The 16,966-nt window shown below is 40.8% G+C and overlaps 1 protein-coding gene across 1 annotated transcript; it reads right to left on the reverse strand.

Moving 5' to 3' along the window:
• Window positions 1–654: 654 nt before the first annotated feature.
• LOC115227541 (S phase cyclin A-associated protein in the endoplasmic reticulum) lies at window positions 655–14,735 on the reverse strand (the record flags this gene model as incomplete). Its single annotated transcript, XM_029798337.2, has 2 exons — window positions 14,561–14,735; window positions 655–892 (listed from the first exon to the last, which is right to left on the reverse strand). Coding segments are annotated over exons 1-2 (363 nt in total), but the record flags the coding sequence as incomplete, so codon positions are not given.
• Between the last annotated feature and the right edge of the window lie 2,231 nt (window positions 14,736–16,966).

The raw sequence follows: 16,966 nt of genomic DNA on the forward strand, positions 1-16,966 counted from the left end.
TCATAAAAACAACAATGAGACCTTACTAGTGATCTTTCGAACTTTGTACATATAAAATGGCGGACAGTGATAGAACCTGCTCTGAACAAATAATCAGTAATAGTCGGTAGTTATTGTAGAATCCAATTTTATGTTAAAAGCGTTTGGTTTATCTTAATTTTTTTTTTTTTTCCATTTTATCCTGAATTGATATAGTGAATTCAAATGATTTTACAGCCTCGAGACCACCAAAGCCTTGTGAGTGGGACTTGGTAGACAGAAACTGAAACTTGTCGTGTATGTGTATTCGTTCCCCACCAACCGGTGTTGGTGTGTTTACATCCTCACAACTTAGTTCGACAAAAAAATGGGACCGATAGAATAAATACCAGGTTTAAAAAGAAAATAGATACATTCGACTTGACATCCTTCAATATGGTGCCTCAGCATGGCCGCAGTCTGATGGCAGAAACAAGTAAAAACATAAGAGATAATGATAATGTCTAAAGAGTTTGAGAGAATTCCTGCCGATTTCTAGAGATTATTTACGTTTCATTTTCAGTGGTTTGTTTTACTTTGCTCGCCATTTTATATGTACAAAGTTCGAAAGAACATTACTATATGTTAATTGGGGGGGGGGAGAAAGACAAAAAGAGTATGGAAAAGGTGACTTACTTGAAAGACTTGTAAATCCAACGTAGCAACGTGGTTCAACATTCGAAGACCAGCAGTTGTCACTGCTAGCGTTGGGGCAGGTAACACTGCAGGAGGGACATCACCACGACCTTGGACCCCTGAGTGCAACAGCATTCCGTATAAGAGAGATACAATTCCGACAAGTTCGGTCACTTGGAATGTTGCCAAAAGTTGGGTCGGATCATCAGTTTTTTTACTTCCAAACACATTACTGTTTCTAGAGAAAGCGAAAAGCAAAAAAAAAATAATAATGATGATTTCTTTGTTGACCACAAAGGATTTACACTAAGAAAAACATTATGGACAGTACAGGACAAAACAGAATGTGTGAGTGCGTGTGATTGTGTGTTAAGAGGGTTTTGCGTGTAAACAGGTTTACCGTAGTGAAAGTGGGGATAATCTTTAACTGAGGTTGTTAACCAGTTTTGGAAGGCGGAAGCTGGTCCTTAAAGTAGATTTGTAAAGAATTTTGGGAAAATTTTACGTTTCAAGATACCTCGAAGTTTATTATTATAATACGCTCGCGTGTGTATGTATGTGTGTGTGTGGCTCGAAGTGTACTATGACTACCCATGGTTAATTAGAGATTAATCACTCACTTATTAATCAGAAAACATGAGGGATTGCTTAGAGAGGTAAAAAGGAAGAAATAACAGCAGACTTGATAAAATTTCCACACCTGACACCAATATCACTAAAACAGACGAAGAGATTAATCGACCTGCGAGATATAGCAGCCAAGTCTCCCTAAAACCTATCTTTTTAAATGAAGAACACATTATATAATGCAATCCTTGGTATACAAACAGGTGAGATGTTCATGGCTGGAACACCTTTGAGTATTCGTCTACTGGATCATCATCATCATCGTTTAACGTCCGTTTTCCGCGCTAGCACGGGTTGGACTATTCGACCGGGGTCTGGGAAGCCAGGGGCTGCACCAGGCTCCAGTCTGATCTGGCAGAGTTTCTACAGCTGGATGCCCTTCCTAACGCCAACCACTCCGCGAGTGTAGTGGGTGCTTTTTACGTGCCACCTGCACAGTAGACGCTTAACAAAAGCTCAGTTTCTTCTACGAGAGATCCACCCTTACCACCATGACTTATCTCGTTTATCATAGAAGTGCCAAAATAAAACAATTTCCTCGTGCATCAGGAGTGGTATAAAAACAATCTCTCATATTTTAAACAACTATTGGTGTGGCACTAGAAGTTAGGCCTTTTACAAAATTTTAAAAAATTTTTTTTTTTTTTTTACTCATTTCAGTCATTAGACTGCGGTCATGCTGGGTTAACACCTTGAATTTTAGTCGAATGAATTGACCCTAGTACTTTTATCTTTATACAGGTCTCTTTTGTTGAAGCCGAACCGCTAAGTTACGGGGACGTAAACACACCAACACTGGCTGTCAAGCGGTGACGGGGAACAAACACACACACACACACACGACGAGCTTCTTTCAGTTTCCGCACACCAAATTCACTCAAGGCTTTGGTCGACCCGATGCTATAGTAGAAGCCACTTGCCCAAAGTGCCAGGCAGTGGGACTGAACCAGGAACCATGTGGTTGAAAAGCAAGCTTCTTACCACACAGTCATTCCTGGGTAACGGTATCTTCATACGACTATTTTACCGATTCCTTTTTTAATGACCAACACAGTATGAACTAGTAGGTGCGTATCGTATTTGCTGTTGAGCCGTATAACAAAAATAGTGAACCTGGGAGGCGGGGTTAGATTGCCGCAGCTTGTACAACCATCCTCACTAAATACTAGAGACTTGAGGATCCCAATTGAGGATCCCAATTTAAACATCAAACCGGAACTGACTGAGCACGCATATTACCAATGGCCTACCACCCGTGGCTCTCCCAGTTCTTTTAATAATGTATATTGTATCTTGTACAGTATTATCTTCGATTGCATGCATTTCTTCCTCTCTTTAACCTTTTAGCATTTAAACTGTCCATATCCATTTCCAGGTATTCTACCTGCTTATGGTCAAACCAACCAGATCCAGCCTCTCACACCGACCCCACAATGACATTCTAAAAATATATAATCACGTAAACAAAATACCTATTTCTTTACTACCCTCAAGGGGCTAAACACAGAAGGGACAAACAAGGACAGACAAACGGATTTAGTCGATTATATCGACCCCAGTGCGTAACTGGTACTTATTTAATCGATCCCGAAAGGATGAAAGGCAAAGTCGACCTGGGCGGAAAGCTATAAGGTAGTGTGTGATTAATTCAAAACGACACGAATAAACAAGCATTATATTTGACAGAGTAATAATCCGAATGCTCAATAGTTAAGACGATAAAGTGTGACTTGAGGGGGATTCGGGTGATATTTATAGCAAGTCGAGCGACGTTGTCTGTGCGTCAGCTCGTAGAATCTAAGTTACTAACCCATCTGCCTACTTATCCATTCACTCATCCAGCAATAATCCATTCGGAAAAGATTAGTAAACAGATAAGAGGAGTAGTAATCTCTGCAGCAATTTCCGAAACTGGTGAGATCGATATGTTTGATATTCCGCTTGAATATCATTCAATTGATCTCAACAGGAAAAAAAAATACCTGGGTAAAAACGGAATTCCATGGTCTGCTGCTCGGCAGAGTCAGAAATGAGGAAAGGATTGGAATGAGGACCTTGGGGAAGGAGAGTGACACAATACCTCGTGTGCGCCTGTGTCTCTATGTCAATCCACCCCTTTACCTTACCCGCCCTCTTTTCCACCTTGCATTCCATCTGTCCACTCATTTAGCTTGTCTACAGTCATGTGATCGTGCTATTTATCCTGATCAATTAATCAACTGATCCAACTTTCTAACAGACATACACCACCAGCCCATCTCTCTGGCCAGCCAACCATCCACTCACATTTTCCCTCTGTACTCATCAAAAATCATCCATCTGTCCATTCCATCTTTTGATGTGTATTCCTTTCTCTCTCTCATCTATCTGTCTTATCTCTCCAAGCATCCAGTAATCTCTATCAACCAATCTGTCTATCTATCTATCTATCTACCTACCTATCTATCTAGGTCTGTTCCATCTTTTGGTATGTATTTCTATCTAACCATCCCTCTCTCTCATCTATGTGCCTTATCTATCCAAGCATCCATTAATCTCTCTCTCTATCTATCTATCTATCTGTCTGTCTGTTCCATCTTTTGATATGTATTCCCTCTCTCTCCTATCTATCTGGTCTTGTGTAACTAAACATCTATTAATCTCTCTATCTACCAATCTATCTATCTGTCTGTCTGTCTCTCTATCTATCTATCTCGCTATCCATTCATCCATCATTACGCGTAGTCCATAGTGCCATACCACAATAATCTGTCCATGTTCTCAAAAATCACGTACCGACAGGAATCAATGGTTACACAAGACATTTCCTTTTTTTTTTTTTTTTTTTTTTTTTACTTCTGAAATCTAAAATAATCTACACTAAATAAACAGCAGCAACACTAACACTACAGCTGTCCGTCTGTATGACTGGTTGATCTTCACGCCGCCTACTGCTGGCCTAGAGACCATGTCCTGTAAATTGCAGTTGAGAAACCGGAAACATGCCAATACTTCACCAATACTTCATTTTTTTTTCGACATTTTTCCTTTTTGTTTTCGAGTGTGTTTTTTATTATAAATTTCTATTTATTTTTATCTTTCAAGACAAACAAAGAACCAATGAGTGAAGGCATGACTTCAATTACTTTCAAATTTATTTATTTTCTTTTTTTTTTTTCAATTGAACCCATCTAATAAACCATCTATCTATCGAACCCTCCATCTGTCCATCCGTTTATATATATATCTGATTTCTGTAGTAAAAGGTAAATTAAATGCAAACAAATGCATATAACAACAACAACAATAATCCCTTCTACTATAAGCAGGTCTGAAACTGGGAGTGGGGATAGTCGACTCCATCGACCCCAGTGCATTACTGGTAATGGTTTCATCAACCTCGAAAGAATGAAGGGCAAAGTTGACTACGACGGACTTTGAACTAAGAGCATAAGGACGGTTGTAATGCCGCTAAACATTTAGCCCGGCGAGCTAACCATTCAGCCAGCTTATCACCATAATAATAATCTTTTCTACTAAAGGTACAAGGCTTGAAACTTTTGGGGAGGAGAGGGATATCCAATGACTGTAGATCATCTTCATCACCACCACCACCAACAACAACAACAACAACACAACTATCGCCAACAGTAACAAGCAAATTTCTCTTCATCGTACGAGGAAGAATTCTGAGAATTCTTTGAAAAAGAAAACCTGTTACAGGGACAGGAAAACAAAGTTGCACCACCCAAGAGATATGAAAACAATTTATAAAAACTACCGGAACTGTTCATCTCCAAGCATAAAGCGAACCACAAGGGGGGGGTGTGTGTGTGTGTATATATCTGTTGAAGAGCGTAGGCTCGAAACGTTAAAGACTTGTTTTATTTATATTTCCTGAGCGCCATACTAATTCGTTTGTTTTCCACCTGCCTTCGTCTTTTGTCTATTTTCATAAAGCTTCCCGTTATATATATATATATATATATATATATATATATATATATATATAAATAAAAGAGAGAAATTGTAGAAAAACAAGCTGTGAGGGCCTAGTATTATGGTGGTACATAGTAAACGCTCGCGGACCACAATGTCAAGAGAGACTAGTAGCCAAAAACAACAAACAACCTTGTGGTAATAACGTAAGGTAAAAGCGCAACACGAGAGGAAGAGAATATTAATCAAGATCACTGAATAAACGCCTCTTATATCAGACCCACACATTACATGCATGCATGTGCTTGCATGTGTGCATTTATACTCTTTACTCTTTTATTTGTTTCAGTCATTTGATTGCGGCCATGCTGGAGCACCGCCTTTGGTCGAGCAAATCGACCCCAGGACTTACTCTTTGTAAGCCTAGTACTTAATCGATCGGTCTCTTTTTGCCGAAGCGATATATATATATAATATATTCAATTGAATGGACAAAAAATAAGATAGGTAGCGTTATATTAAGTTCCAAATTTTAAACAGTAACACAACAGAGCAAACAGAAAATTCACATACGAGACGGGACGTTGCTAATTCCTCGTCAGTTATCGCCCAAAAGATCCTTACAATATCACGCCTATATATATATATATATAGACGCAGGAGTGGCTGTGTGGTAAGTAGCTTGCTTACCAACCACATGATTCCAGGTTCAATCCCACTGCGTGGCACCTTGAGCAAGTGTCTTCTACTGTAGCCTCGGGCCGACCAAAGCCTTGTGAGCGGATTTGGTAGACGGAAACTGAAAGAGGCCCGTCGTATATATGTATGTGTGTATATGTTAGTGTATTACTGTTTGTCTCCAACATCGATTGACAACCGATGTTGGTGTGTTTACGCCCCCGTACATTAGCGGTTCGGCAAAAAGAGACCGGTAGAATAAGTACTAGGCTTACAAAGAATAAGTCCTCGGGTCGATTTGCTCGAGCATGGCCGCAGTCAAATGACTGAAACAGGTAAAAGAGTAAAAAGAGAGATATATACACACACACAAATACGCACACGCACAACAAAAGCACCTTCTACCAACTCCTAAACCACCACCACCATTGCTATTATAATCATCACCAAAGACGCAAGCCTGAAAGTGAAAACCGACACCATTAACCATTTTCTATTGTAAGCAGTAGTAATAGTAGTAGCAGCAATGTCACTCGGTCCACATACAACCAAACACCGAGTTACAAATGTGTAAACATGCAGCGCGCCCATGTCTATCTGTGCAAATGTTATTGTTTAGCTCTGATCAGAAGCCGAGGACATCACAGCTATTTCCAGTATGTTGGAAACCGAGGACATCTTAGAGAGTTGTGTGTGACTAAAGAGAGACTTGGCCGTGATTTCTAGCAGATTCAGCGACCATATACAGGACCCTTCGTTGGCTTGTGTGTGTGAGAGAGAGAGAGTGTGCAATGCTTGTGTATAGTGACATTTGATTCTATATGTGTATGCCTTGCATTGCATCTATGTGTGTGTGTGTGTGTGTGTGTGTCAGAGATTTTCAGTGCAACCATTCATGTATGTGTGTGTATGTATACATGTATGTATGTATGTATATATGTGGACATTATATATATATATATATATATATATATATATATATATGTGTGTGTGTGTGCTTACGTACATACATATATGTTCTCTTCTATTTTTCATTATTTTAAATTTTCCTGTAAGAAAGGAGCAGGTTTCCAACAAAGATTCGAAGTTCCATCATTGGAATGTAGATAATATGTATGTACACGTGACGTACGTACGTACGTATGTCTGTATGTATGTGTGCGCGCGCTAGTGGTGTGTGTGTATGTGTGTTGAAAGTCTGGGCGTTTTCAAAGGTGTGGGCGCGCGCACTTTCGCATGTTGACTTACGAAGGGGAGAAAACATGTTTACACATTAAATTTTCATCGTGTTTTTATCGAATGCTAACCCCCAAAGGAGTAAAAAAAAGCCAGGTTAAACGTACGCTAACCAACGACATCACCACCACCACCACCACCACCACCACCCAACTACAACCACCACTGCCACCATTTCACTCAACAATATCAAACCGCCACCCCACCCCCCCAACAACCACCACCACCCCACCCCCGAACAACCACCACCACCCCACCCCCGAACACCACCACCACCCCACCCCCGAACACCACCACCACCCCACCCCCGAACAACCACCACCACACCCCACCCCCGAACACCACCACCCCACCCCCGAAAACCACCACCACCCCACCCCCCGACCAACCACCACCACCCCACCCCCGAACAACCACCACCACCCCACCCCCCGAACAACCACCACCACCCCACCCCCCGACCAACCACCACCACCCCACCCCCCGAACAACCACCACCCCCCACCCCCGAACAACCACCACCACCCCACCCCCCGAACAACCACCACCACCCCACCCCCGAACAACCACCACCACCCCACCCCCGAACAACCACCACCACCCCACCCCCGAACACCACCACCACCCCACCCCCCCGACAACCACCACCACCCCACCCCCGAACAACCACCACCACCCACGTTAATCTGCAATGCTAATGTATTTTTCACAGCTTTGATGGCGCACATTTTCACCAAAACACTTAAAAGGATTTATATAATAATAATAATAATAATAATAATAATAATAATAATAATAATACAACGAATACATTGATAATTATTTATTGCCGCTATATTTTGTCATTGTTATATTTTTATCCTTTCAATAATAAAACAGGAGAAATTGTGGCAAAAAAAAAGAAATGGGGTTGGACAAGAAAAAGTAAAAAAAAAAAGAGCATTTGAGGGTCATTTGTTTGCAGAAACGATTAGCGACGGTAAAAGCTTGACCTCGGCACACTAAAATATGCTCGTTCCATGGCCATCAGCCGTCTGTCAGTCAGTCAGTCGGCCGGTCGGTCGGTTTCTCTCTCTCTCCACACTTTCGACAGTGAAATATGAAACTTCAACGCGAGTAGAGAAAAACCTAACATCAACGACCTTTCTCAGTCAGTTTGTTTTCAGAAAATGGACACCACGCCTCTAAAAGGAACGTCGGCAAGTAAATCGACTAAGGGAGACTGGGTTGATTGGCAGCTAAAAATAGCAGCCAAACCTCCGTCAACACAACGTCACTGCTTTAAAAAAGGACACTGCATATACATACACGCGCGCACACACACACACACATCTTCTATTATATAAAATCCGTTCTCTGTGTGTGTGTGTGTGTGTGTGTGTGTGTGTCTTCTAGGATCTCGGGCATCCTCCATCCGATTGCGCTCAAATTTGATGTGTAGATACCGACGGTATCAGAGCGTTTATAAGTCTTGAAAAAATTACAAAAATCGATTCCAGGTGAGAATGCGATCGATAAAGCCATGGGAACGTGCATTTGTTGCGATGTACTTACTGGTACTTTAAACTCTTCGGTTGCATATTTGTGAGAATAAAATCGTTTTTCTTTGGCTTAGAAAAAAAATCTATCTTTATTTCTTCTTTTGCTGGTGTCTCACTCAAATTTCGGTTAAATCAGTGTTTCTCAAAGAGGGGGGCTATGGGACGGTCGGACAAGTTGTTTTGAGAAAATTTGGTTTAAACGTTTGACAACTCAGCACCGTCCATTAGATGGGGAGGGGTTGCTCATACACCATATTTAACGTGGTGTAAGAAGCGGTTTTTCTTTAATGCATAAAAAAATTGCCCTGCGTCTAATGTGGCGATATTACGGACGGGAAACCGAGTGCCCTGGGTTAAGAAACTGCATAAGAAAAAGCAGATATACACAATAATTACTACTGATAATAAAATATTGGAAACAAAGCCAAAATTTCGAGGTCAGTTGGCACAAACTTAAGGCAGTTTTGTGGGTAGATCACATGATCTCATTATACCTCATCACCTACCCAGCATACATAACCCACACCTAATGTATGTCTTACATTATTTATCTTTCAGAAACATCTCTCAAAAACTTATCTAAATGAAAACTTATCCTGAAAAGGTGAAAGCAATGTTAAAGCTTTCATTGTCGTTGCAAACCAATGTGACAAATCAAATCATCAGACTATACAATCATACCAGTTTCATAATACCTTGTGTTTCTCATGTCAGCCAGTCTCTGTATGGTAGTATGGAGGCGCAATGGCCCAGTGGTTAGGGCAGCGGACTCGCGGTCGCAGGATCGCGGTTTCGATTCCCAGACCGGGCGTTGTGAGTGTTTATTGAGCGAAAACACCTAAAGCTCCACGAGGCTCCGGCGGGGGATGGTGGTGATCCCTGCTGTACTCTTTCACCACAACTTTCTCTCACTCTTTCTTCCTGTATTTCAAAGGGCCGGCCTTGTCACTCTCTGTGTCACGCTGAATATCCCCGAGAACTACGTTAAGGGTACACGTGTCTGTGGAGTGCTCAGCCACTTACACGTTAATTTCACGAGCAGGCTGTTCCGTTGGTCGGATCAACCGGAACCCTCATCGTCGTAACCGACGGAGTGCTTCCAAATGTATGCTAGTGGTGGTGGTGGTGGTAGTAGTAATCCTTTCTACTATAGACACAGGATTGAAATTTGGGGGGGAGGGAGCATAGTCGATTACATTGACTCTAGTACTTAAATGGTACTTATTTTATCGACTCCGAAAGGATGAAAAGCAAAGTCGACCTGGGCGGAATTTGAACTCAGAAACGCAAAGACAGACGAAGTGCCACTAAGCATTCTGTCCAGCTAGCTAACGATTCTGCCAGCTCGCCGCCTTAAATAATAATAAGTCTTTTTTTTTTTTTTACAGTAGGCACAAGGCCTGGAATTTGTGGGGAAGGGGGTAAGTCGATCATATCGATCGCCAGTACTTGACTGGTGCTTAATTTATCGACCCAGAAAGGATGAAAGGCAAAGTCTACGGTATTTGAACTCAGAACGTAGAGACAGACGAAATGCCGCTAAGCATTTTGCCCGGTGTGCTAACGTTTCTGCCAGCACGCCGCCTTCATAATAATAATAATAATAATAATCCTTTCTACTGAAGGTACAAGGCCCTGAAATTTGCGGGGAGGGAACTAGTCGATTATATCGATCCAAGTACTTGAACTCGGTCTTATTTGAACTCAGAACGTAGCGGCAGATGAAATGCCACTAAACACTTCGCCCAGCGAGCTTACGATTCTGCCAGCTCAGCACCTTTGATGATGATGATGATCCTTTCTACATAAGACAAGGCCTTAGATTTGGAGGGGACTAGTTGATTACATCGATCCCAGTGTTTCACTGGTACTTAATTTATCGACTCCGAAAGGATGAAAGGCAAAGTCGACCTCGGCGGAATTTGAACTCTGAACCTGAAGACGGACGGAGTGCTGCTAAGCATTTTGCCCGGCGTGCTAACAATAATAACTACTTCAAATTTTAGCCGCAAGGGCAGCACGGAGGAGGTGGGGATGAGTCGATTACATCGACCCCAGTGTACAACTGGTACTTATTTTATCGACCCCCGAAAGGATGGAGGACAAAGTGGACCTCGGCGGAATTTGAACTCAGGGCGAAATACCTATTTCTTTACTACCCACAAGGGGCTAAACACAGAGAGGACAAACAAGGACAGACAAAGGGATTAAGTCGATTATATCGACCCCAGTGCGTAACTGGTACTTATTTAATCGACCCCGAAAGGATGAAAGGCAAAGCCGACCTCGGCGGAATTTGAACTCAGAACGTAGCGACAGACGAAATACTGCTAAGCATTTCGCCCGGCGTGCTAACGATTCTGCCGCCTTAACAATAACAATAATGATGATGATGGCGATGATGACTATCGCTAGAATTATCAAATGAGTTGACACTTTGCAAAGGTGCCCAAACCATATGTTTGGCTTTAACACCTTTGCTGCTTGTTTTGCTTGTATCGCAGTAGGAACGGTGTGTCGGTGTTCCTGAAGGTAGTGGTGGTCACGGCAGCGGCGGCGGTGACAAAGCAAAAAACAGGAAAAAACAACAAAAAATAACCCCAAACAAAACCATAATAAAATTTAATGTTTTTCTTTCACCCGGCATTCAGTCAAAAATACGACGAACATGAAATTTTGCCGACCCCTGTTCCTTTCCAAATTATTATTTTTCGTCTGTGTGTTTTTTTGTTTTTTTTAGTTGTGTAGTTTTTGTTTCTAATCAGTCGCTCTTTTCGCTTCCACATACATCACATCACCATAGTCGTCACCTACCACCACCACCACCATCAATTATCACCACCACCATCGCAGGCTATTATCATCATCGCCATTATCATCACTAGGCTTCCTTATCGTCGTTATCTCTCACCCGCCTCCACCCTACCACCACCACCACCACCACCACCCAGTCACAATAAACAAACAAATGAATGTATGAATATATAAACAGATGAAAGCTGACAACAATAAACGAAGTGTCAATGGGGTTGAAAACCTCAGAGAGAAAACGAGAGAGAGAGAGAGAGAGGAGTGAGAGATGATGGCTTTGATAAATGCCTCATTTAATGGTTGATGATGGTGGTGGTGGTGGTGGTGGTGGTAGCGGTGTTTGTGGCGGTGGCGGTGGTGGTGGTGGTGACATAAAAAGACGGCAGAAGCAGATACTTTGGTGGATAGCACAATTGTCTCTCCTCTTCTTACCCCAATAAACCACAAAAGCCACAAAAGCAACAACATTTAGTCACCGTTTATTATCAATTAATAGCCGTCATTCAACAACGACGAATTAAAAAAACTATACACACAGAGCAGAAGTAGGCCTTGATGTGACGGGTGGACTGGACTGGCCGGTTAAAAATAGCAGCCAAATCTTTTAAAACAGGGGTTTCGCAAGTACGGTCTTTCATCGCTATTTTTTTCCGGTTGACCCTCAAAGCCATTTGAAGTTTAGAAACTAGTTTTATAGAAACCTTTTTTTTTTTTTTAAATTCATATAATCTTCTTGCTTCCGAACTACATGGTTCCAGGTTCAGTCCCACTGCGTGATACCTTGGGCAAAGTACCTTCTGCTATAAGCCTCGGACCGACCAAAGCTTTGTAAGTGGATCTGGTAGGCGGGAACTGAAAAAATCCTGTCGTATGTGTGTGTTGTATATATATATATATATATATAATATATATATATTTTAGTTTAACAAATCGACCCCAGAGCTTTTTAAAGCCTAGTACGTATTCTACTAGTCATTTTTGCCGAACCGCTAAGTTACGGGAACGTAAACGCACTAACACCGGTTGTCAAGCGATGATGGAGGTACAAACACACTTTAAGATACACATACACACACCGACGTGTGTGTATGTGTGTGTATATATATATATATATATACACACAGACACATACATACATACACACACGTCTGTGTGTGTGTGTGTGTATCTTAAAGTGTGTTTGTACTCCCATCATCGCTTGACAACCGGTGTTAGTGCGTTTACGTCCCCGTAACTTAGCGGTTCGGCAAAAATGACTAATAGAATACGTACTAGGCTTTAAAAAGCTCTGGGGTCGATTTGTTAAACTAAAATCCTTCAGGACGGTGCTCCAGGAAGGCCGCAATCAAATGACAAACAAATATAAAAATAAAAGAACATTGTGTAGGTTGAACAATGTAAAATGTGAGAAAAAGAATCCGAGGCGAAATTTTTTCAGGGGCTCTTAAATTACTATTGCGGGTCCCCAAGTTACTATTTGGCTGTGTAGACACCACAAATATTTTATATGGACACTCAGGGGCCATATCGACCACCATTGACAACCACTGTTTTACACAAATGGAGAGGGGTAGCTTCTATGTTGTTTGGGAACTAGCCGACTAGAAATAACAGCCAAATCTCCCTTTAAAATACACAGAGGAGTGGGGCGGAGTAAAGAATACGCACACCACCCGTTTTCGGCATAATAAAAACTCTAAACCTAACCCTAAACACCGGGTGTGCGTATTATTTACCTTCGCCGAGGAGTGGTACGCTTCTGTGTAGGGGACTGGCTGGCTAGAAATGGCAGCCAAATCACCCTTTCAAAAAATATCAGACCATTCTAGCGACTTAAAAATTATCGAAGGAAACAGTGAATTAGTGAATCAGTATCGCCTTGCGACAGACAGAATCGTACAGGGTGGTTAGGATTGGAAGATACTTGATCATTGGTCTGGTCGGTCGACGAAGACCTGAAGCTAAACAACACACGTATTAAAAATATTAAATTCGAAGGCACTGGAAGAATTGAACGTTGGAGAGCTATGTTCAATTCTTGCGGTGCCTTCGAATTTAATGTTCTTAATATTTGATATTGTTGAAGACCCATGCTGATGAAGAAAATTGTCGGGTAAAGTATAAATTCTACATTCTTTATATATCGATCTAATTCCGAAACGCGTACATGGGTAATCAAGTATCGACTGATTTTCGTTATTTTTCCTCTCTGCCTGCGGGGATTGTTTTCGAGTAATTTGTTTTTTCCGGGAGTCCCTTTTTAAAGTAGAGGAAATAGCTAAGGTTCTGTGGCTGCTATTTCTATTCTTCGGTATGTGGTAAAGCAAATCTTTGCTGAACCTTAATTTTAGAGTATTACTTAAGTTTACCGTGAAATGGTCCTTTTTCATGCCGAATTCTAATTGGTGAAATTATTGATTACTACTTAATTAATTTTACCCTTTGCTATTATTGATTATATATATCTTATTCTTTTACTTGTTTTAGCCATTTGACTGCGGCCATGCTGGAGCACCGCCTTTAATCGAACAAATCGACCCCAAGACTTATTCTTTGTAAGCCTGGTACTTATTCTGTCGGTCCCTTTTGCCGAACTGCTAAGTTACGGGGACGTAAACACACAAACATCGGTTGTCAAGCGATAGAGGGGGGCAAACACAGATACACACAATATATATATATATATATATATATATATATATATATATATATAATATCACACGACGGGCTTCTTTCAGTTTCCGTTTACCAAATCCACTCACAATGCTTTGATAAGCCCGAGGCTATAGCAGAAGACGCTTACCGAAGGTGCCGGAACCATGTGGTTGGGAAGCAAGCTTCTTACCACACAGCCACTCCTGCGCCTACACACACACACACACATATATATATATACACTTACCATATTGGTGTGTAGCTTGCCTCTGGAAGGATACATATACGCAACACAGCCATAAACATGCAGGGGCGGCGATAAAAGGTGGAAGAATGATAGAAAGATAAGAGCCGGACACAGGGAGAGAAAGAGAGCGATAAAAAAGGGAGATAACAAAGTGAAATAATGCAAAATACAAGAATATGAAGTGGAGACTTACCGTTTCGTTATGAACTTGGTTAAAGATATAAGTAATCCGAGGCTGTGTTGTAAAAAGTCCGATATCGATTTATTGGAATCGATTGGTCCTTGAACTAAACTGAAGTAGTGCGTTAATTTGTCCATTATACCGACGCTGATCACATAACTGTGGAGAGATGAAAGAGGGGAAAGTTTAGAGATGAGAGAGCACGCGTGTGTGTGTGTGTGTGTTTTGCGGGATAAGAATACGAGTTTCACAATATGGAACTGTATTTAGAAAGCTTAGATCTTAGGAAGATTACATATAAACACATATACAAACTTATTCATTAGATGTATGTTTATGGATATTACACACAGACACAAATTATACATATTCATATATATATTGGACAAACAAGCACGACACTTTTTCATCAGTTAATCATGCATCTACAACAATAAGACCATACTGCAATGCATTATAATACAATAAAAAATAAATATAAATGCGGCCCTTTTAAAGCCCAGCCAGGCTCACGGGCCCGATTTCCCCGGTTTCTATGGCGTATGCGTTCCCCAGCTGGACGGGACACCAGTCCATCGCAGCGTTACTCATTTTTGCCTGCTGAGTGGACTGGAGCAATGTGAAATGAAGTGATTTGCTCAATAACACAACTTGTCGCCCGGTCCAAGAATCGAAACCACAATCTTACGATCATGGTGCTAACACCCTAACCACTAAGCCACGCGCCTCCACCATTATAATACAATATACAAAATAAATGATACACAAAGATTAGTTGGAAAGCACAACAATTTTATAGAGAAGTCCATAGAAAAGGGAAGGTAACTACAGGAGCTTCCTTAATAACCCCAAATAAAACCTACAAATCAACAAACATTCATCGCAAATTAAAGTAAATCTACCAACAACAGCCCATTTTTAGCATCACTTCATTCTGCTGTGAAGGTGCGTGGCTTAGTGGTTAAGGTATTAGCTCGTGAGTTCGACTCCCGGCGACGCGTTGTGTCCTTGAGCAAGACACTTTATTTCACGTTGCTCCAGTCCACTCAGCTGGTAAAAATGAGTTGTACCTGTATTTCAAAGGACCAGCTTTGTCACACTCTGTGTCACGCTGAATCTCCAAGAGAACCACGTTAAGGGTACACGTGTCTGTGGTGTGCTCGGCCACTTGCACGTTAATCTCACGAGCAAGCTGTTCCGTTGATCGGATCAATTAGGAACCTTCGTCATCGTAAGCGATGAAGTGCCAACTTTTATTCATTCCTATATAAGGAGCATATATATATGCATGTGTTTGTGCGTATATACACACAAAGATATACGCATATATATGCATATATATATATAATATATATATATATATAATATATATATATAATATATATATATATAAATATACATACGCATATAGATAGATAGATAGATAGATAGATAGATAGATAGATAGATAGATAGATAGATAGATAGATAGATAGATAGATAGATAGATAGATAGATAGATAGATAGATAGATAGATAGTGTATGTGTAACATACATACACATGCGTATTCCTTCACATTCGCGAATCCAGTGCTCTTATTTCGCAACATTTATTGTTTTTATCCTAGGCCAGTCTTCATAAGGCAAACTTATCAAAAGCAGCAAAATCGTAAAAAGAACCCGTCTCTGTCTCTGTCTTTTGGAATCATTTTGTACCTGGAACTATTCTTGCAACCTTCTCTGAAACTGTAAAGGTGTCGCCTGGGGGCAATAATTTGGCAACTTTTTTCTAGCAGACGAGTGATTACGTAGCTTCATCTTGACATGGTGGCATAAACCAACTTCTACGTTCCTCCATACCGCCCCAAATATCTTGGGGTGAGACATAAATACACAAATAAAAATGTCACAACTAGTAACATCAATCCCGCCATCACAATTGTCAGAAAACAGCATTTATTATTTTCCTTCTCCTGCTCTTTTTATCATCGTCATCATAACTATTGCCATTAGATAAAGCTGGATTAGACTCCCCCAAAACCTTGCCTACAGGGTATGAAATACAAGAGATGACACTACAATCTGATGTCTATATCTGGATACATCGCGCCCTTCGCTCAGTTTCTGAGTGAAATTATAAACAAATATATATATATCATTCAACAACAGTAGTGATATATATGCATGAGTATATATATATATATTCGTCATGTGTCACACAAACAATATTATTTTAAAATGGCAACCTGTGCACCATACTTAGTGTAGATACCTCATGGACGGCCAAATTAACTACCATGTTCATCTAGAGATCAATTATATCTATGGACGTACAATGTTAAATAACACAAAAATATTACACCATCACCAATCAGTCTTTTTAAAATATATATATATAATATATATATATATATATATATATATATATCAGTTGTCAG

Source organism: Octopus sinensis, unplaced genomic scaffold (assembly GCF_006345805.1).
Source record: "Octopus sinensis unplaced genomic scaffold, ASM634580v1 Contig04498, whole genome shotgun sequence".
NCBI lineage: Eukaryota > Metazoa > Mollusca > Cephalopoda > Octopoda > Octopodidae > Octopus > Octopus sinensis.